At 40.8% G+C, this 22,053-nt stretch overlaps 1 protein-coding gene across 7 annotated transcripts in view; it reads left to right on the top strand.

Annotated features, from left to right (window-relative positions):
* Positions 1-22,053, top strand: part of AMBRA1 (autophagy and beclin 1 regulator 1) — a 134,016-nt gene that overhangs the window by 74,324 nt on the left and 37,639 nt on the right. For all 7 annotated transcript variants that reach the window (XM_082058666.1, XM_082058669.1, XM_082058668.1 and 4 more), the window contains 3 exons: positions 7,705-7,815; positions 15,526-15,714; positions 16,167-16,321. In XM_082058666.1, the coding sequence (XP_081914792.1) occupies positions 7,705-7,815; positions 15,526-15,714; positions 16,167-16,321 (455 nt within the window). The remainder of the gene's footprint in view (positions 1-7,704; positions 7,816-15,525; positions 15,715-16,166; positions 16,322-22,053) is intronic.

Genomic DNA, 22,053 nt, shown 5'->3' with positions numbered 1-22,053 from the left:
CGTGTTTCTTTAGACACTGCAAAGTTCAGCTCTCTTCTGCCTTTTCATCTGTAGTGTGTCCTGGCCTCATTCCCTTCAACCTTCCCATTTAATTCTGAAAAACTCTTTTCTCTTGCAATGTCTGTTGCTTTCACATCTATTATCTTACTGATTTCTTTTTTTAGTAGATTGATATAGACCTCCAGATGGAGAAATGACTGTAACCCAGATTATTGTTTCTCCTTACACTGACAAGGTAAAGTTGTCTTTATCTCCCCAGTATTTTCCAATAAATAGGTTTCTGACTCCTATGCCAGGGCAGTAGCTGATTGCTCTTATAGCTTATTCTGTAACTATCGGAGGATTTTATGGTATATGGAATAACAGAAATCAGGAAGAAAGTATAAACCCCTTTGTCCAACTGCTTTACTCATTGTTTTTTGTTAGGGCTTCTTTATGCATATGGAAAAAATCATCTAACTTGCTGGAAATATGCAGAAAAGGTCAAAACAAAATATTGGTTAAATAAAATGCAGATTGGAAGGTATTTTTAATGCTTGAATATTTTCTCTAAAAGGCTATACTGTAGGAAATATGTTTTACTGCTCGAATCATATGGTGGTATGAGGCATGCTTTTAACACATGCTGCTGTCACATGGAAATTAAGAAATGGTCTCAAAACAAGCAACAATGTCTGCAGAAACTTCCTTTAACAGCTCCAGCAGTTAGCTTACTGAAGACTTCAGCCTTGACTCCCCTTTCCAGCAAGCAGCCCAAATAAGAAAAGAGAAAGCTTTTTTTCCCACCCACTTGTCAAACAACTTGTGAGTTCTTTCAGCCAATGGTGACAGATGTTTCTTTCTGTTTCCGTAACCTTTTCTTGTCAAGCTCTTCAAATGATACAGCATTTCTATTTGCAGGAAGATTTCTCTTGACTGCCTAGCCTGATAACATTTATTTCCACCTGCGTGCTTCATGGAGCACCTGTCTCTTTACACACCATTCCAGTACTGTACCCAGTATAACAATTCCAAGTGTCTCACAGTGATCCCTAAACAAGTTGGGTTTTGCTGTTTAAAATGTGTATGCATGCGTGCTGTTACATAGCATAAAACAATCAATATAGTGGAGCCTTCCCATGGAACTTCCCATCCACTGCAGCTAAGAGCATCATAAATGAGAAATGAGAAAACAAACACCTGAGCCTAAGCAGTCCTTGTTTGTAAAGATTTTCTTATATGCAAGAAAATCGCACTTACTGGCTTCATTTGAGTTGTACAAATGTGAGAGCCCCACTAAGACTTGCAGCTCTGCTTCTTCTGGCAGCAGGATTTGAGGCTTTGGTTCTCTGGCGAATTGTACTTATTACCCTGCAAGAATGAACTTTTAAACCATGTAAACGAAGTATCCACTGAAGCATAAGCTGAATAATTACGTATCAGTAACAAGATGCAACTATTACTTTGTGTTCAGTTGCCAAAGTCAGGCTCTCACTTGTCTCTTTCATCCCTTCTCCTTTGCAGCAGTTGTTGAGCAGTTATGTTGCTCACCACTCGTCACAAAGGTGCGGCATGAATAAGATGCTCTGGTATGCCCACGGCTCAGATTATATTTCTCTTTACCTTTTTTTTTTTTTTTTTTTTTAATTCTTTGATGGCATGAGAGATTATGAATCTTACAGATTTTTTTAAAAAGTACAAAAATTGCTTTAAGTCCAGTCAGACTTTCATTGTGGCAAGGCTGTAATTGAGGTGATGATTGGTAGTGATTTAGGAGGTTAAAAGAAGAAATTCCTTCCAATTTATTTGGTTGGGTTTTTTCTGTTCAACAGTGCATGTCTGATATTGGATGGTTGCAGAAACTTCTCAACAAGTTGGAGACTTAAACCACTGTCTGCCACTAACAGTAGCTGAGAGGGTTGATGTAGCTACAGCAAGAAAATTAAACTGCTTGTTCCTTATTGGACACCCTGAGTAGGAAGAGGACTTCCTAAACAGTGACCTTTGCTTGCTCCAATGTGTATATGCAAAGGCTGTGATAAGATACCTTATTAGTCACTGAGGCAGGTACAGGGTTTTTCTCATCTGAGAGGTTCTGTGTGAATATTGCGGGCTCAGCTTTTGCTGGTTCTGGAAACTTGCCCCATATTGTTCAGATCTGATTTTTTCCACTTCCATGTGTAGCAGGGTGACATGAGCAGGGGCATCTCTGTGGGGTGAACAGCAATAGAGAAGTGGGAATTCTCTTAAGGAACAAAATTTGCAGCTTGCTCGGTGAAGTGCAAACAATTCAGATAAGAGGGGAATGCATTCAAAAGGGACCTTATTAACCTCTTCTAGTTTCCCTGAGGGAAAACTGGACCCTGCCATCAGACAATTGATTCCCAGATGCATTTCTGTATTAATTGTTATATGAGCAGACTGAGGAAGATCTCTAACATCAGGAAAGGAAGATGTCAAGGAGCCATCATGACTGAACTCGAGATGGAGGCTTTGTTCAGGGCAGCAGTTCATTTATTGTTTTTGTTTCTTACAAATAAACTGATTTCCTTTTGAAGCCTGAAACTGTGGCTGGAAAATCCCCTTTCCTATGTGATGCTTGCATTGTTCACAATGTGAGTGAAGCCCTTGGGCACTTGACTGAGCTCCTATTAGGATGGTCATCTTTACTACCTGCAGCTGAGGCCTGCTCGAATTCCTATAGCTGGTAGGACTGTGGAACTCGGCATGCTAAGCATTACCCCTTCTAAAAGGAAATTTTGCAAAAGGAATGAGCATGAATGGGAAATTGCATTTCTTCTTATATCATATATCTGAGGTAAAGGAAAAACAGCTTTTTGGAGGGTTCAGATTTCAAAGAGAGAGACCTGTTCAAGGCTTTCTCAGTTAACATCAAATCTAAGATCCCTTTAGTGCTTAGCATATGCCAAACTACCCTTAGTAACATTTTGTGCATCCATTCATGAAAATCGTTTTGCCCGCTTCTTATTTATAGCTTGCTGGTATATTGAAAAACAAGAAAAATAAATCCTTGAAGATACCAGGTTGCTATGCATACTGTTTCTACAGCATTAGCCCGGTTTTAGATAGCTGGCTTGGCTGCTTCAAAGGCAGTGTCTTCGTGGTAGCCTGGAACAGATTTTTGCTTAGACTTGTCAAATTCGTATTTGGCATCTAATATATTTATTGAGATCAAAGGTAGTCCCCAAAACCAGGCTACCTCATAAAATACTTTAGGCTCAGAGATGTGCAAGAACCTGTTACATCTCTGCTAGGCTTCAGAGATCAGTAATCCCATTTCAGCTGAATTCAGATTGCTTCAGAACTGCTTGAGAATGTGGTGTATTCTTGCAGCAGAGAGCTTTATCCTGGGTTTGTCAAATAGATTTGTCCTGGGTTTTGGGCTTCCTGGAGCCTGGATTATAGTAGATCCAGAACTAGTAAATTTAAAACTCATCAGCTCTGGTAGATCCTTTCTGCAAGTGTAGGCTAACCTAGATCATTAGCTACAGTTACAGAGTGGCTTGTAAAGAGGTAATTACTTTTCAAAGGTACTCATGCTTAAACATGCAAGTACTAATCTAAGGGGAATTTTATACCAGGGCCTAATCACTGTCTCAAATTGAGTCACAAATTAGCTCAGGGACTTCTCCAGTTTCTTCAAGCTTATCTGTAAGCATATTAATGAATTTTGTTCTTACTATGAGGGGACCTACCAGACATTAAAAACTTCAGGAGTAATGGATCTAGTCTAGAAAAAGAAAAAAAATGAGCTCTGGTTTCTGTTAAATACATGGGAAAGAAATTCCCATAATATGCAGATGTTCCGTCTTCTTGAGACTTGTACCGCAAAGCCTGTGTAGCTCTAGAATATTAGCTCTTCCTCTGAGAGTCTTACAGTAGTAGTCTGGAAGTATCCCGCTTTTCACTAAAGTAGTGCTGGAGTGCCATGGAAGATGGTTTTGCACCACTACTTTCCCTTTCAGTCTAAACTCAGGCATTGACTTGCATGGCTTGATATAATACATAAATGAGCAATAGCTGACTGGCAAAGGTTCATGTCAAAATGAGTTGGTCCCTGTGAGGGGATTGAGACTGACGGGTAAGATCTGTCACGTGTAGGTGGCCTATAAGAAAAGATTTGAGATTTTTTTTTTTTTAAGTCTTTGTTAAGACTTTTTTCCCCCCACTCTTTAAACTCTCTTGTCATGTGCTGAGTGGGGGTGGATGGAGATCGGGGTGGTGGGGGGAGAAGGAGGGGTTGCTGAAAGCATTTGTCTTCATTTCTGCCATCACCCAGTGTTTATTACACAGTGATAGACAGACGCAGGAAAGCTGCCAGTCAAACCTACATTCACTGCATTTCAATTGGCCTTTGCTTTGGGTTTCTGCATTTTGAAATCTACATCATCTCTGCAGTAAAAGGTTGTTCTGTTCATGAGGGTGATAAACCCAAGACCCTCAGGTACCCAGTGCAGTCACTTGTGATCCCATCAAAGAGTGGAAGAGCCAGGAATCAGGACAGACTGTCAAGTGCTTGGTGAGAACTGCTGCTTGTAAGAGCCGATCTACTGCTGTCTACATCTAAGAAGCTGAAGTGTGTTGTTTGCCTCCAAGTTATACTAGAACTTAAATGGCAACATCACCTTCTTCTTCTCTCACCCAGGCTGAAACCCTGACTGGGCAAAGCCAGCTGAGAATGAGTTCTCACACTGCATGGTGAACAAAAACTCTGTAGTGAGGATTTTAACTTTTTAAAGTTTGCCACCCATTATCTCAAATCTTCCCTATTAATCAATGCAAAGAGCAAACAACAAAGGTTGGATAGCATAGTTGTGTACTGGGGGCTATTTTCCTCCCTAAATTGGATATCTGAAATGTTTGCATGCTTTTAATCATCTTTACTGTGGGACAGTGCACGCATGCATGTGGGAGGCTTCTGGCAGGACTTGTGATTTTAATCTCATTCCACTTTGTTATATGTAGCTAGATATAATTTAATAATTACACTTCTCGATTACATAATTAGTATAAGTAGAGGTAATTACTTAATAAAAACATGCAGATCATGGATTTGCCATTAGTGTTAGGGACACTGGTTTGGAGCCTTTGAGAAACAGACCAAATCCTTCTGAACATGCACCTTTCACTCTATGAACCTTGTTTCCTGTATCCTCATCTTTTTGATAAAGATACCTGAAGCACTAGCATTAGTTCATAACTTTTGCTGGCTCTGAAATTTGTGCAGGACTGTCCTGTAGATGCAGAAGTACTGCATTTTTTTCCATTGTTAGTTTTTCCATGTAGGATGTGACTGTCATTGGAGGTCAAGGGGTCATAACATAAATGAGCATCATAACAAACCTGAAGGTTCCAGGGAAAGAGATGAGAAGACCAGGATCTTAACAGAAAAAAAAATCAAAAACATTTGCCAACAACTTTTTAATGGTACTTGTAGCAGTAGGTGGAACAGTTGTATGATCCAGTGGAACTTGCTGTTGGTGGAGCAGTTAGAGATGTTGCTGGGCTTCTATGATGCAGAGTGAGCACGCAATTACTCTCCTGGCAGATGATGTTCTCCAGTTGATATATTACTTGCTATGCCTACAAAGGTGGTTCTCGTTGCAAAACAGGTGATGACTTTAACATTCATTTGTAATAAGGTCAGTATTCTGAAATTATGTGTCCTGACTAGTACTTCTGTTGCCTGTCTTTGTAGAGTGTTTCCTTGTCTGACTCAGTCCTGTAAGGCAGTTGCTACCTAGTTGGTGATGTTAGTTACTGTTTTCCTGCAGCAAGTCCCACTGCTTGAAATTTGTACAGAAAGGAGTTTTCTGTTCTCCACCTGGTGGCTGGAGGTAAAGCAGCAGAAGAGCTGCCCTTGTGTACCAAACCCGGGCGTGCAGTGAGGATACTTTGAAAGATGAAGCAACATAAAATTTAATTGTCCTTCCTCCACTACTGGTTGCAAAATGTAATTTCGTTAATGGGTTGAATCTGCTTTCTTCAGTGCATATCTTTTGTTCAGAGGAGCCCTTTGTTTTGGGGATATGGAGAACAAGGTCTTGGGCTTATGTAAGAGCAATGGAAATGTTCTTAATTCTGCTCTCCAAGTGATCTGTGCATTTCTGACAGGCAGATACAGAGACTGAGCAGACGCACAGTGGAGGTTTGTCGATTGCTGGAGGCCTGGCACAGCTGAGTACACAGTGTGATGCTGGCTGCTCAGAAGTCTTGCTCTTGGCATATTTCTGAGCTTTCTCCACAACCAAAATCAGGACTTGAGACAGCTTATCAATGAAAAGTGGACTAGCAACAGCCTTCTTGGTTCCTTTACTTATCAGCACCAATCTAGAATTTGCTTTCTCTACTTTGCCTTGCCCATCCTCTACTTTGCAGAGAAAACATAAACCCTGTTTGGTGTGTTTGTGTTTTCAGGTTTATTTATTTATTTACAAGCCTGAGTGTTTTGTTGGGATTTGATAAGAAAAGTAAAAATACAGCCACCCTGGACTCCTCATATTCTTCCACACCACTTTAATTTACAAGCAGTTTGCAAGCTTTTAGCTCTCTGCACAGGCAGCTGGCCTGCTGTGCCCTGGCTGTGATTTGTTAAAGCCATGTCTCTTCCAGTATTGCTGCCGTGGCAGCAGAGTCCTGAGCCAGCCCCTGCTGGGAGATTGAAGCCACTGACTTTTCTGCCTCCATCCCACTGGAGACAGTGTGGAGATGCTGAAACTCAGGCTGCATAGACTCTGGAGGCTGTGCTTTTCCTCATTTGTGCTTAGGGATGATCCTGTTTTGTTCTCCCTTATCAAATTCCATTACCTTGAATTTCTCTGGGTGGTAGCCTGTGTGTGTAGTACAAGGGGCTGCAGGTATATGAAGGCCTTAGAGACTGCAAATAGCATGAGATTTTTGACTCTAGTACTATTATGGGACAACTGTTTCTTCTTTCCACTTGTGTCTCTAGGGATTGCATTTAAACCTCAGAGCTCGCTCAAACATATGCCAACTTGAGTTACCTGTGGCAGTTCCCTTCTACCTGGAAAAGTGTTCTTTGTGCTAGTTTCTGAAGTATTCTGCTTTGCCTTCTGCTTTGGGCTGTTGCCCAGATCCTTAGGTGGGTAGTTTGCCTGGAGTCAGGGCAGCCCCTGCTTGCTGCAGATTGGCCTGCCCAGATCAGCAAAGGGCCAGCTTGCAGGTCCTCCTTGCTAATGTTTTTTTACAGTCATTACGGTGTGGCAAATATTGTAGGAAGCCTGTGTCTTCTGAGTGGAGTTTACAGTAGTAGCAGGGATTGTGTACATGAATGTGTGTCATTTTCCAGGGTGACGCTTTTCCTTAGTATGTATTCTGGTCTACCTTCATAGCTGTACTGGAAAATTTGGGGTCTCTGAAAATACGGCTTCACTAGTACCAATAAGAATGCATTTGCACAGGATGAATTGCTTAGGATTTCTGCTTAGCGAACCTGGGCAAGTCGTATCTCTCATCAGCTTTCTTTTTCTTTTGGAAATGTGTTGCAGGGAGATGCTTTCCTGTTAATTTCCTGTGCTCTGCGATCTTATTTACGAGGTTTTGCCTTTTCTGTAAATAAGGTTTATTTGAGAATCTATAGCTTTGTGTATTGGATTTTGAAAGGTTTTCTGTGGTTTTGTCTTGCCAGCTCTTTTCTGGATAATCTGGAGGTTAAATTGCTAATTATTTCCCCTTTTTCTGTAGGTGCTGTAATTGGGGATGGACAGTCAGCTGTGGCCAGCAACATTGCCAACACCACCTACCGGCTCCAGTGGTGGGATTTCACTAAATTTGATCTGCCTGAAATCAGCAATGGTAAGCTGAAAAGGACATCAGTATTTCCTTTTAACTCTATACCAGCCAGAGCTACCATAAGCTCTAGGGTCTTCCAAAGGTAGCTGTATGTTGCAGGCCTTGGTTTACTTGATTGTCTTGTTGCATTGGGAACTGTAAAATGCTTAGTCTTTTGAGAAAGTTGACTAAACGCATGCAGAGCTGTTCCTGCTCTGTCTAGCTTGTGTATTCTTGCTATCAGCAAATTTGTGCATGAATGGGGATTTTTTTGTGAGCGTTCTAATATACTAATATACTAATATACTAATATACTAATATACTAATATACTAATATACTAATATACTAATATACTAATATACTAATATACTAAACCTCTTAGAAGAACTCTTTATCCAGTCTCCTTGTTCTTCTACCAACAAGTTTCTAGAGGGATATTGTCTTTATACCTTTACATTAGCACCTGCTAATAAATTTGGTCTGAATTTTCCAAGTTATTGACAGTATTGTGGGTTAAAGGGCTGCAATACATTTTGGGAATAAGAGCCCTGGTCTGTTGCTTACCACAGTGTTGCAAGCCAGAGGAAGCAGATGTGGCTTCTAGCCATTTACAAAAGCAGTGATTCGTCCCACATCTCAGGTGAAAGTTGCTTCTGGGTGAAGAATAGAGCAATGTTGCTAATTTTATTTATTTATTTATTTATCCTCTCCTGCCCTTTGTGAGAATTAGACCATAGTTTTATATATGTTCTTAGGGCATAAGGTAGCTCTAGCACTGGAAGAGAGTCCCTTATTCAGGCACAAGAATATTTGATGCTTGTGGTCAGCTGATCAAGGAATGAAGTTTTGGGGGCTAAAACTAACTTCACTAGGCAGGCTGTTTTTTAACCCAGAATGGTATCCTGATATAGCTTGCTGTACAGCTACAGAAATGTTTGTGGCAGCCTGCGATGAAGACAGGAGGTAGATGTTAATGAACGTTTCTTTGTACAGTGATTTTTAGCTTCGATCATCTTTGTGCATATGTGAAATTCATCGTTTGACTTCTCAGAAAGAAACAGATTGGGTTCTGCTTTAAGGGATTGACTTCATTTTAGGGAGAACAGGGATTCTGTTTTCAGAAAGACTTCTGCTTTCACAGGTAGCTACTGAAATGAATTAAGAAAAAAGGTTTTCTCAGTCATGTCCTGCAATTCTAGAAATTACATATCTAAAAAGAGAGGTCTCCGGGGGGTACTGTCCTTTTGCTTAAAGGAGCACATGTAGTGACACCATAGCAGCAGAGATGTGAGGAACTGAAATCATAGAATCACAGAATACTTTGGGTTGGAAGGGACCTTTAAAGATCATCTAGTCCACCCCTGGCTTGTGGGCAGGGACATCTTTCAGTAGATCAGGTTGCTCAAAGCCTCATGCAGCCTGACCTTGAACACTTCCAGTGATGAGGCATCCACAGCTTCTCTGGGCAACCCATATGGGGCTATTTACCCGCCAGTTCCTGGGAAATCAGAGGAGCTGGGGGAAAGCCACCAGTAGCCCATCTCATTACAAAAAGCTTTCTCACTATGTCATTCCTAGAGGTAAAGTATCTGGCATTTCTGTCTAATCTCTTTCCTTCTTAGTATATAGAATATTGAAGTCCTGCTTCTAGATGGTAGCCCTTGACATTGTAAATTAGGAAGATGCTTTATATTTTATCCTTGAGAACCGTTCTGTCTCTAAAAAAGGAGCATGCAGTGCCATCTTAAAAGTAGAACACTGTGTTGAACTTGTGCGCTTTGACATGTCCTGTTAAGTGCCAAACTTCGTAGCACTAGTGTGAGGTTGTAGGCTGAGGATCAGTGCTCAAGGCAAAGCTTTGCCGTGCTGTGGAAATACTTCCTGTGGTCCGGCCAGACTTTGGAACAGAATAAAGATGAAGTCAGAGGAGGAACCTTCTCACTGCTGACTTAAGTTCTTTGGGGCTTCTCTGCAAGCTTATAAACTATTTGAAGAGTACTACAGCTGCTAATAACGCATTTTTTTTTCCTTCTTTTTCGGCCTCATCTGACTCTGCTGAGAAGGCTGCTGATTTAAAAAAAAAAAAAAGGGCATAAGATGTTTGTTTATGGAATCCCATAGAAAATAAGAACTATCTGCTCCTCAAGACATCAATATTTCAATCTTTTCCCTCTCCCCTACCAAGACACTTCCGTTCTGAAATAGCTTCCAATTAGCTGGAATTTTGGCTACAGTTTCCATTGTCATTGTGTCCTTCTTGCAGGCATAGTTCTTGCTACAATCCCATCCCCAGCCCTTCTGACTCCCCACTTTATGCTTCATAGTATTTGGTTTGTCCATCATGATTTATTACCATATGGAAATGTCCTGTTTTACTCTGCTTCTTCCGTTTTGCATGCTGAGCCCAACTCTGGCATTTCTGGATTGTTAGCCCTGTCTCCCTCTGCCAGGGTCTAGTAGGGATGTATGAAGATGTAGCAGCTGTGCTCATCCTGAACCAGGTATTTGCCAAGCTCGCCTAGGCACAGAACAAAGGCAAGCTGCAAGTTTGCCAGGGTACTGTGAAGCTGAATGTGTAACAGTGGAGTGATGAGCTGGAGAAATATTTTCCGACTCTTTGTGATCTTAGAAATAAACTATTTTCCCAGTAAAGCATGTGACTGCAATAGCTCCATTTTTTTCCCCTTTGTTTCTTGTAAATCAGAGGTGGTCATGTGAGAGAGACCACTTCCACAGAAGAGGCTATTGCGCTTCCTGGGTCTGACTTGAGCCACAAGTGGTTTGGGGAGTTCGGGCAGATGAAATGATGCAGCTGAAGTTCAGGGCTGCCTGCCAGCTCCGCTCTCCATCACAGAAACAGCTCTGTGGCCAACCTCCATCTCCGAGCAGCTCTTCTTCCTGTTACAATTAAACAAAGAAAAGACAGTTTGAAAGTAAGATGTTTCTCACCAAGGCGGACGCGCCTGAGCAAGTGACAGCAGCATGATCAGTGCTGTCCTGTGGTCTCGGCGCTGGGCCCCAGCACGCTCTGGAGCCTTGGGCTGCTCTCCATGCTCGCCTGGGACTCAGGTCCACAGCAGCCACCTCAGTCCAGCAGCCTCACAGGAGAGGACTCCCAGCAGTCTTAGGGAATTGGCTTTGCGTGGCCTTGTGGGATTTTAGTCTCTGCTCTGTCTTTCTCTATTAATTGCAAAATGAAAAAAGATGGCTTTAGATTTCTTCTCTCCTTATTGCCAGTTTTGCTTTTAATAACTCTGAAATGAATGTGATCTGCTCTTAAACTGTAACTGTCAGTCATACGGTCATCGGTCTGGGGAATTTCTTTGGCAGCAGAGGCAATGCCACCTCTGGCATTTATTTAATATTCTTCTAGTAAGAGTTGCAGATCCTTAAAATTTCTCACAGCTAACAAGTAAATATTGACTCCATGAGCAGTGCAGAATATAGCCTTTTCACAGATAAAGTATTTGAAGATTTTGTCTCTTGTTTCTATCTTCTGAATATAGTTTATCTCATGTCTGCTCACTATTTAATTTTCTAACCGTTGTGCTGAATTGGTCTCATTCTTCCACATTTAGTCACGGATTGGAAATTTGTCTCGTTATAACACTGGCTGGGAGCTGAGAAAGGTGATTTGATCAATACTTACTGATCCACAGTGGGATACAGAAGAGCTTAAAAGAAGAAAAGTAAAAAAAGGCGTGCTAAACAGTGTATAAACAGGAGCAACTGTAAAGAAAGTGTCATCCTTAAGGGTGGCTAGGAGTGGACAGTGCACCCACCACTGTTTTCCTTTGGCAGTGCTGTTGCTGCTGGTGTACCAGGCCTTCCCCAGCTTCAAGCGTAATTATGCTGTAGGTGTAAGCACTCCAAGTTGGCACAACGGCTTGATTAATTTGTTCTCTGATGTTTCTTTTGATCTGTTCTGTCAGCTCGGTGGCTGCATTAACAACTAAAGAAAACAAGAGATGAAAGGGCAGCCTTGTTGTAAATGGTTTTCCAAAAATAGCGCTTTTTTTCCCTAAAATCTTCTGTATTGGCCTCATTATCATAGATCAGGCCTCAGGCTCAAAGAAATCAAATAGCCTGTGGCTTTGTCAAATGCGTAGATATCTTCATCCTCCCTGTGTCTGGGGAATCTTGTAGATGCTGTTCCTTAAAATGAAAGCTTGCTGAGATCTCCAACCTCTCACATTTAGACCTTTTCTGCTGGCACAGCAGGCTCCCTTGGCTCTAGGTCTAAGTGCTACCTAAGTCCCTCATCCTTTGTAAATGAGAGGAGAGCAAAGAACCATCATGCCAGCGTGAATCAGATCTTGAAAGACTGAAATAAAGGGCACTCTTTCTTGTTCAGCGCAACTTGCATCTGTGATGTTTTACGTTCCAGGCATACATCAAGGGGGAAAGATAGTTCACGTTGGCAGAGGAGCTCACAATCTGTTTTGCTAAGAGGCATTCACCATATGCAACAAACTTTAAAAAGAACAAGACGCAGTCATGTTGGCCATCATTGTGGACTGCTCACCAAAAACCTCTGTGCTGTGCTGAAGGAAAGGTGGGGGGGGGGGCTGGAGGAGGAGCGGGGGGAAAGGAAGAACTGTGTAGATAGAAAATGAGTGAACATGTGTTATATGATAAATAGACTCTTGGTGACTGGTGATTCAAACTCAGCATTGCTTTAAAAAGACAGATGGTAAATGCTAGATGAGGAAGAGCATTAGATACCTGAAGAGGTAAAAAACAATCAAGGAACTGTGAAGATATGTATAAGACATGGCAATATCCCTGAATCTGTAAATGCTACAAAAGAAGTGCAAGCATCTTTTACCTTAGAAAAATAAAGCTGTGGGATTCTTCTGAATGTTTAGATTTAAAAAACCAAGAAACCAACAAAAACAACAACAAAAAAAACTTTAAAGCCTGAGAAGAGGCATGAGTTGTATAGACTATGATTTTCAAGAGTTATAAGAATAAGGAAGAAACATTATCTGTGCCCAGAGAAACCAGTATCTGTCCCCTCTAAAACTTTCACCTCTTTGAAAATCACTAGTAGTTCATCAGTACAAAAGGATCCTTGGGCTAAATGACACTCATACCTTTGGTCTGATGAAGCAAGTGTACACAAGGTTGCATATTAGCACTGATATTTCTATTTTAAGTGTGCTCCCTGGTGCAGTTTAGGATTGCCATCTCTTTCACTGTTATGCCGTCTGGGTAGCCCAGTCTTTTCTATGATCACCAAAGTTAATTCTCTGTTGTTTCCAACTGGGAAGTTTCTAGGTGAAATGGAAATTTGTAAATGTTAACACACTCTATAAGGCTTTCCTTTCACTTCTGTTATGTGTCTGTGTACTTCAGTTTCCTGTTTGTGGTCTGATCATGCTATATTAATGAAGTTACCCCACTTTATCAACAGATTGCATCTGCCAGCTCCAATATGTGCGCAGCCCATTGATAAAGCTAATAAATAGGACTGGTTTTGAAATGGGTTGCTGAAGAACTCTGCTGAAATCCTCCCACTTTGACAGGGATTACAACAGTGCAACCTGTTGTCATGTGTCTTTTAGCTGGTTCACAGCATATACTGCAGTTCTTTTGTTGATGTGCATCTTCCTTTGTGATGACGTAATGAGTACTTGAGTGAAGCCTAGATTTAAAAAAAAAAAAAAAGGACAAGTTTTAATTCTGCCTTTTTCAAAATTAGGTAGGATAATCTTTATTCTGTTGTCTTTCTGTTCAACTAGCTGCAGACTAAGCATTTGGGAATGTTGTCATCTCGTGGACAGTCTGTTCTTTGAAGGGCCGTGTGTATTTTAGATTCTGTTATTACGGAACTGACAGTGACTACCATTATTTACCTTATTCTGTTCAGCACCTTTCTGTTTATACTAGGTTGAAAATTACTGTTTTTAGCAGCTTTGAGACTGAAAAAATGGTTGAATAAATTTAGACTACAGGTGTAGGTGGTTTGGTACAGAATGTAATTACACAGGCCACTTTTTATCCTTGTCGTCTTTTTCATCAGAGTTTCTTAAATGGAACAGTAGAAGTTGATACTCAACTGTGTAGGAAAGCAGTTCCCAGGAAAAATGTATTTGAGCCCAGAAGAACTAAAGATGAGGTTCAGCAAGTGCTTTAAATCAGCAATGCTGGAAGAAGGAGCAATCCTGTCTGCTCCCCTGTCATGACTACTTGTCCGGCTGCTGCAAGTGTCTGTGTGGCTGTGTGACGTACCAGGTTGGGAAACTGTTCTGGCTAAAAAGTGGCCTAGAGAACAGTCAGTAATTTCTCAGCCATATCAGTTCCCTGGTGTAGCTTTCTTTCCACAGAAGTGTTGGAAACAAAGGGCAGGGATTGTTTCTTCTGGCAGCAGCGCCAGTTTGTTAAATTGTTGAGTTACAGCCTTAATTTGATTTTGAAGTTCAGATTTTCAAAGTATGCACAAAGCATTCTTGGCACTGTTCTTTTGTTAAACTAATAAGAAATATAGCACAAGAAGTGCTTTCATAAACTCATCTACAATTTTAGCTGAACAAATCAAAACCACTTCTAGGCTGGGCATAGTTTGATGGTTTAGAAGATGATTTCTGGATTGTAGAAGTTAACATAGTGCTCCACATGATGCTGTAGTTTCAAGCATGTGAGATGGGGTGTTCAGTCTTTTAGCATGCAAAGTTTCTATCTTGCAAATGTGGGCTTTATATATATATACACACATATAAAATCCCCTTGAGTTTGAAAATACTAGAATCTGAAATTTCCACATCCCCAAAATAGTGTATGCAGTTTCAGCTCCAAACCTCCTGGAGTAATTGCAGCAGTTTTAGTGAAATACTGGAGTGTGTTTAGGTTCGGCTGAGGGGCTGAATGTAACTCCAGCTTTGTCTTATGAAGCCACTGTTGACTGAACTGTTGATGATGACGATGCTACAAGGCCTTGGAACGTCATTGTACTGGGAGTGGCACAAGTGCATACTAAGATTCAGTAATCCAAAGAGTTTGTAATCTGCATAGAGGGAAAAAGATTTGGACGAGGTCACCCAGCAACTCGCCAGCTGATACTGAAGTAAAACTTACGTTTTGTGAGCTGCTGCTCACTACCCTGTCTGTTGAACAGTTACTTCACTGATTGCGCGAATGTCTCAAATATTGGAGTAATTAAATGGAGGACCGGCTGGAAAAGTCTCTGCCCTTTCTCACTTGCTTTAAGATTGGTGTAAAAATCAGCTGTCAGAAGTGAACGTCTGTATCTGCAGGGGGGAATTTTTCTCTCATCTCCTGTTTATTGGAGATAAGGGGAACTGGAACCAGGGGCTCTACAAGAGAAGGGGAAGTGAATTAAGGTGTACTGTTTCTAATGATACCTACCACTGCTGGAGTTCGTCAGAAAGTCACAATTTGAGGCTTGTTTAAACTGTGCTGTCCTTTGCAAAGGATGGTGTTGTGCTCAAAGGCAGGGCTTGATAAAGTGCAATTGCCACTATTTTTTGGCTGAAGGCTCCGGGAGGTGAGTAGATTTCATTTCCTGGGCTCTTTGCAGTGTCTTATCTCCGTTTTGGAGCAAGTTTTACATTAATCAGGGTATTAACATTTCATAAACTTTTGGAGGAAGCTGAATGTCTCGAGTGCCTCTTGCATGTACTCTCCAGTCTCCAACGTTAGGTTTAAATCTTACTTTGTTCTCTATTGAACCTGAGTGCTTTAATCACTGTTCCTTTCATTTTTCTGTGCAGCTTCTGTGAACGTGCTTGTTCAAAACTGCAAGATTTACAATGATGCTAGCTGTGATATCTCTGCCGATGGGCAGCTGCTGGCAGCCTTCATTCCCAGCAGTCAAAGAGGCTTCCCTGATGAAGGAATACTGGCTGTGTATTCTCTGGCACCCCACAACTTGGGCGAGATGCTTTACACAAAGCGATTTGGTAAGCATGCAGCAAGTAGTCAGGGTTGGGGGGTGGTGAGAAGTTACCTCAGAACTCAGCCCTTAGTGAGAAATGCAACAGTCTAAACAGCAGCGACTGTAATAACAAGGAACGGCTGCAAATACAGTGCTGCTGGCGAGAAGCTTGTGGTATGGTCTGGACATGTAAGGTGCTGGTAGGACATAGCTGCTACAGGATAGTTTTTGTTTGTTTTGTTTTGGTTTTTTTTTGTTGAAGAATTTCATTGTCTTAGTGGAAATACACTTGCTGCAAGAAGCATCTTGCAAAATTTGTAGTTGTGCAGGTCTCCTTATTCTTCTTTACCCCTTCTAAGGATGAGCTTAGTATGCCATACATTATGGGAATCCTGGAAGGGAATGAAGAAACTGTGGGGATGAGGCACAGGGAGGGATGTCAGCCTTTGAGAGAAATAACCACTATTCTCTTTATAGGCCCTAATGCCATTTCTGTGAGCCTGTCTCCAATGGGCAGATACGTAATGGTGGGACTTGCTTCTCGACGTATCCTGTTGCACCCGTCCACAGAACACATGGTTGCTCAAGTCTTCAGGCTGCAACAGCCCCATGGTGGAGAAACCTCTATGAGGGTAAGTATGTATATTCTGTTTCTGTGTCTTTTCGTCAGTGATTTTGTGTTGCTTTTGCTCTAGCCTAGGTAGTTGCTGGGTTATGATAGCAAAGAGGTAACATGCTCCAGGCCTACTTGAGTAATAAGCATGTGAAGGAATTTATTACAGAGGTATGGAAACATGGCAGGAGAACATAAATAGAAGAGAATTGTGAAACTTTACTCTGGTTTCAAATATGATGGCAAACAAATATATTCCATGTTGTATGTGGTATCTTAAGTCTAGCTGTCACTCATAGTACCTGGTAGGTCTTTTGCACTTCTTAGGGTAATATGCATCTTGCTTGTGGTACTGCAGTTGGCTTTGCTGAGGGAGTTCTTCAGCTGAGGTTTGAGGATCATTTCCTAACACTCTCCTCTAGGAGAGTGGCCACCAACATTTCAGGAAGGGTAGGAGCCAACTTCACCTCCTACTCTCAGACTGAAGGTGAGGCTTACCCTAATTTTTGTAAAACAGGCTTTTGTTGGCTATTTATTAGTGAGCTTTCTATGTATATGTAGGCCTATTTTGACAATGAAGTTATCTTACTGTACTTCTCCTTTGCGGGAGAGCTGAACTATGACCCGTTCCGACTCATTTAGTACCTGAACACAAACCTTTATCTTTTTGCAAACTGTCAAATAGAGTTAAGAGAAAGTGTGTATTTTGCTTTGTTCATCAGTAGAGCACAACAGATATTCAGTGATAGTTTAGGATGGGAGAAGCCATGTCCAGCTGATAATGCACAAAGAGTTGAGAAGGCAGAACTAGGTAATTTTTAAAGCTGGAATTTGGGCTAGATTCAAGCATTAGGCCATGTATTCAGGTGACTTTTGTGGCAGATGAAAAACAGCTATTCAAACCTTTTCACTTTGGGGGGGAACTTGATCATAGTGGAATTCGTTCCATGAGCGGCTTTTTTTCCTCTGCCTATATCTTCTTTTTTTTTTTTGCCTTATAAGTTATTTGTTCTTTTTTAAAAGGCCTCTCTGATTATTATTACTTTTGGCAGAGTTTTCCCAGCGTACAAATGTTGCACTGAGCCATTTCTCTAGTGGCCTGGCACCGGGGAGAGACTCGTCTCTCAATTATATTTCTTGATTCAACTTCGGGCTCTGTAGTTGCTCTCCAGACTGCTCGTGATTCAGAGAGGGTCATCTCAGTCCTGTCATTATGTGGGCTGTTTTTATCAGCTTTTACAAAACTTTCATTTATTGTCATTGTCTGTTCCATGTTATAATGCAAGGAAAGGTCACTGATGAGGATATTCTTTGGTGCACCAGTCAGCACTTTTTCAGCCCTGGTTCTGAGCTATCATTCTGGTATGAGCCTCTTAAGGTAAGAGACAGAAATTTAAGAGCGTTTATGAGAAAAGCACAATTTGGTTAGCAGATATGGTAGGTGAAAGCTGCATGGATATTATAAGATCACTAATTACATGGATTCAGTATCCAGTTAGATCCTTTTAAAAGTCTAGTTTGCCCTAGTACTGTTTCTTTATTCAGGTATTTTAAGAACCTCGTGAAATACATCACTTTTACTGCCAGATATGGGAGTGTTCCCTTCCCGCAGTCGTTTTGCCATATCATAATAAGCTAAGATAGATAAGTCCTATAGGCTAAAATCGTGTCTCTTCCCATAAAGAGCTATGGTAGGGTTCTTCCTCTCATCCATTCTTTACATTTGCTCTAAACTCCAGTTGCTAAGCTCTTCCTTTTAGAGACTTTTTTTTTGGTAGCCAGCTAAATCAATAAGCTTCTGTTTAAATCTTCCATTTATATTTCTTCATCTCCATTTCAAACCTATCTTCTTTCCCTGTGGTGTGTTACACTCTTGAAATGCTTGTACCCTTGCTCTTAGTCACCATTTAGTGAAGTAATGCTTTGTATTCCCTTAATCTTTTCTTGTAATTCAATCTTTCAGCTTTCCTTTTTTTCCCCCCTTATAAATTCTCTCCAGAATACCCTTCCTTTTTTTTTTTTTTTCTTCTGTTTTTCCCCCCCTCATTCTGGGATATGTATAAATGTGTATAATGTGATAAGCGTAGTCTTACCAGAAGCCCACAGAGGGTATTTTTTTCTGCTTTTTTTGGACTACAGGGCTTTACTTATGCAGTCATAAACTATCGTGGGTTTTTTTTTTCCTTTTGCTGTTATGGTGCATTGAAAATGTTGTACAGTTTTTCCCACTCTTGCTTTTCAGACTTTCTCCACATCACTGTACTCCTGTCTTTCTCATCTGCTGTAGTTCTGGATTATTTTTCTCCAGATGGATTGCAAGTATTCTAAAGGTTGCTTTTTTCATCTTTCTTGCACATATATTTTTAGCTTCCAAAAACCTTTCCCCCACGTTTTCAAATCTATCCAGTCTAGCAGGGTTTGCTAACTAATTTGCTCGTTTTCCCTTTCCCCACATCACATTTAAAGATGTTAAAAGTGTTTCTTTTCTGACTGCTTTGGACTTTAAGCTTTCTGCCTATGTGACAGGGTCGCAACTAGACCAGTTTGAATTAATTTGCTTAAAGAGACTTTGTGTGGGATGATGTTGAATCTTGTTTCAACATTCTGGTGTGTTGTTGGTCATCTTTATGCAGTCTGTAGGGCTTGGAAAACGTAAAACTGTTAATCTTGTAAATATTATTCCTTCATGAAATTTTAAAAATTAGTAGATCATCTACTGGTATTTCTTCTGTCCTGAGTTTTGCAACAAGACTCCTCCATAAGTTCGTAATACTTTTCAGGACATGCAAAATAGAAATAGAGCTTAAAGTAGGAAACTTTATAATATTCTTAGCACACTGTCTTCACAGTGGCTTCTGTATTCATATTCAGTTGAGTAAAAACCTGTTTGCAGCTTGGCCAGCATGCAGCAGAAAAAGGTTTAGGAAAAAAGGCACTGGTGAAATTGTATTCTTCAATCTCTAATTTAATGTGCACATTAGGGAGAATCAGAAAGCATCCTTGTTGCCTCTGTGCCAACCGCTTGTAATACAAAGCAAATGTTACTCAACTTCTTAATTAAAAATAAGTCATAGCTATGTTCTGAAGCAATGCTTTGTAGATATTTTAATTTTACATTACTTGCAAAACCCCCAAGAGTGAAATTAAAGAGAAATGCTACATCACATTCTCTGAAAATTCTTGTAAGTTGTCTCACGATTGTTCCTTACTTCCCTGACACTTTTTGATTTGCAGTCAATGCACTGGGAGAGCAGGTCTTGGCAACGTGGCCTGTAAGTCACTGCAGAAGCGTGGCAACCTGCTGAGGAGTGAAATACAGTGATTATTTTGGCTTCCAATTAAAAAGGAAAGACCCGTCCTCCACATCATTGACTACCAGTCAGTGGAATGCAGGTTTCTAATCCTCAGAGAATTTCTTCTATCTTGCTGTTTAAATAGAGGTTTTGAAGATGCAATTTATTAGTTTTGTTATATGAAACTCTAATACATTTAATTGCATCTAGAAATCGACTGGCTGCTGGTGTAATTTTCAGAGTCTGAGAGAAATGTTCTCTCTGAGGATTACAGCACTTCTGGATTGTACTAAGGAGCATCTTGGTTATAAAGAGTGCATTGTTTGTATGCATCTTGCTCCTGATATTTCAGAGATTGGGTTGAGTTCTACAGGTCAGGGCTGACGTGATTTGACACTGACAAACTGTGCTCAGAAATGGAGTAAAAGTAGTGGATTGTCATCAAATATGGTGGAGTCATGAGCTAGAGGTTCCTGCTCTTTCTGTTCACTCCCTTGGGATTGATTTGCTTAGCATTTCAGATGGAAACTTGATTTTGCTAAAGAACAAGTTTGTTTTTCAGACTGAGCCTTAAAAAGCTCTCTAGTAGTGTTGACTTTTGACACGAGTGGTATGTATAAGCTTCATTTTTTGGTGCGTTTGCACTTTGGTGTTGTTTTCTTAATTTGTGTTTCTTTTTCCCCAAACCTATCTGGCATCTCTGAAATCTTTCTGTAGCTGGAAAGTACAGGGAAGGAATTGCTTTTAGCAGATCTATAGCTTGGGGCCGTACAGGTAGCACTGACACTGGGAATTGTTTGGAAATATTTGAGTTTCAGAGATAGGAAGTTTGGAGAAAGGACTCCAAATATGGAGAAAGGAGATGTTTTGCAGCCTATTTTGAAGTCACAGATGGAGGTGATCTCCAAATAAAAGAGGATCTGTTTTCAAGCTGCATGGGTCTAGGGTGATTTCTGAATTCTGTATGATTCCAAGAGTATATAGAAGTTAAGAACTTAGAACAACATGAAATTAGAAACTTGGTCAGACCTGAAGTTCCTTAGAAACATAGAACAGTAAGGATCATTTTACCCTGGATCTGTTAGCAATGAATATTAATGAGAAAGAAGGCCAGCATGTAGTTTTATTTCTGGCATTCACAAATTCTAATGCCCTTGCAATATTTAATGTTTTTCATTTACCTACAGGAAGTTAACTCTGAAATACCAGAAAAACATGATTGCTGTAATCAAAATTAAAATAAAACTTGGAAAGGGGCTTTTAAGCTTAGGATAAAAAAATTGAAGTAGGTGATAGAAAAATTTGATTGACATGAAGCTAAAGAGCAAATCATGCAATTTGTTGGGATCAGGTGGCTTAACCAAGCCTCATCTCAGGTCCTACATTGTGCTTTGAATCTGGAAGGAAATTCAGGCTGTGGAGATCCAGAATTAACTCTTGACAAGACCACAGGTGTTTGGGAAACATCCTGATGAAGTAGTTGGTCAATAGCCTGGATGGAACAGAATACCTGTATACTTCCATTGTAAACAGATGGAGAATTCCAAATCCTTCAGGAAGAAGGGCCTGAAGCAGACAGGCACATGGAGTTCTAGCACAGAGCCAAGCTTTTTTTCAGCATATTAACTTGTAACGATGACAATGCACAGAATATGTGCACTTACTGAGTGCTCTTGTCTTCTGAGCTTCGTGCAGTTGTCAGCACAATATATCCAGTGTGCTCTGCAAAAGTCACTGCCAGACCTCCTTGTCCCACTGGGTGAGCTCTGAATGCTCCTGCAGCCCTAAGGGAAGGGGCTTTAAGCCTGTGAGCGAATGACCGTGCACGTTCGCTTCACTGGGGTGCAAGTTACTGTTCTGTCAGAAACCTTAGTAATGTGAAAAAAGAAACTGATTGGGAGAATATATGGAGATGGATTACCGCAACATGTTACCTGCAGTGGAAAATTTCAAACACACTAGCATACTTGTGAAAACGAGTAGTTTGCAAGAAAGAGAGTACCAACCTCTTGCTGCATTATTTAGAAAGCATGCTTGTTGGTGTGGTCCTTTGCGTCTCCTTCGGAGAGATTTTGACATCTTCAGGTCAACAGGGGCAGCTTCTGACAGCTCTGAGTAGAACTGCAAATAATATATTCAATTACTGCCCAAAACAATTTTCCATTTTTGGCAACGGTTGAACCAGCTAGATGTTTCTTAGACTACCAAAAGTCCAAGCAGAGCCACAAACTGCATGTACTTGTTGATACTAGGAAGGGACATGGGGACAGAACCCTTTTCTGAACAATATGGAAAATCCCTCCTTTTAATACCAAGTGGAACATAATAGTCCAAATAGTTTTATATGCTCTGTGTGTTAGCAAATTCTGGCAAATGTCTTTAGAAAGACAGTTCTGGGCCCCTCAGTTCCAGAAGGACAGGGAACTGCTGGAGAGGGTCCAGCATAGGGCAACAAAGA

This window comes from Streptopelia decaocto (genome assembly GCF_964273445.1).
Source record: "Streptopelia decaocto genome assembly, chromosome: 7".
NCBI classification, from domain to species: Eukaryota; Metazoa; Chordata; class Aves; order Columbiformes; family Columbidae; genus Streptopelia; species Streptopelia decaocto.
Note: the sequence above shows the minus strand (reverse complement) of the source record. Positions and strands in the feature narration are given on the sequence as shown.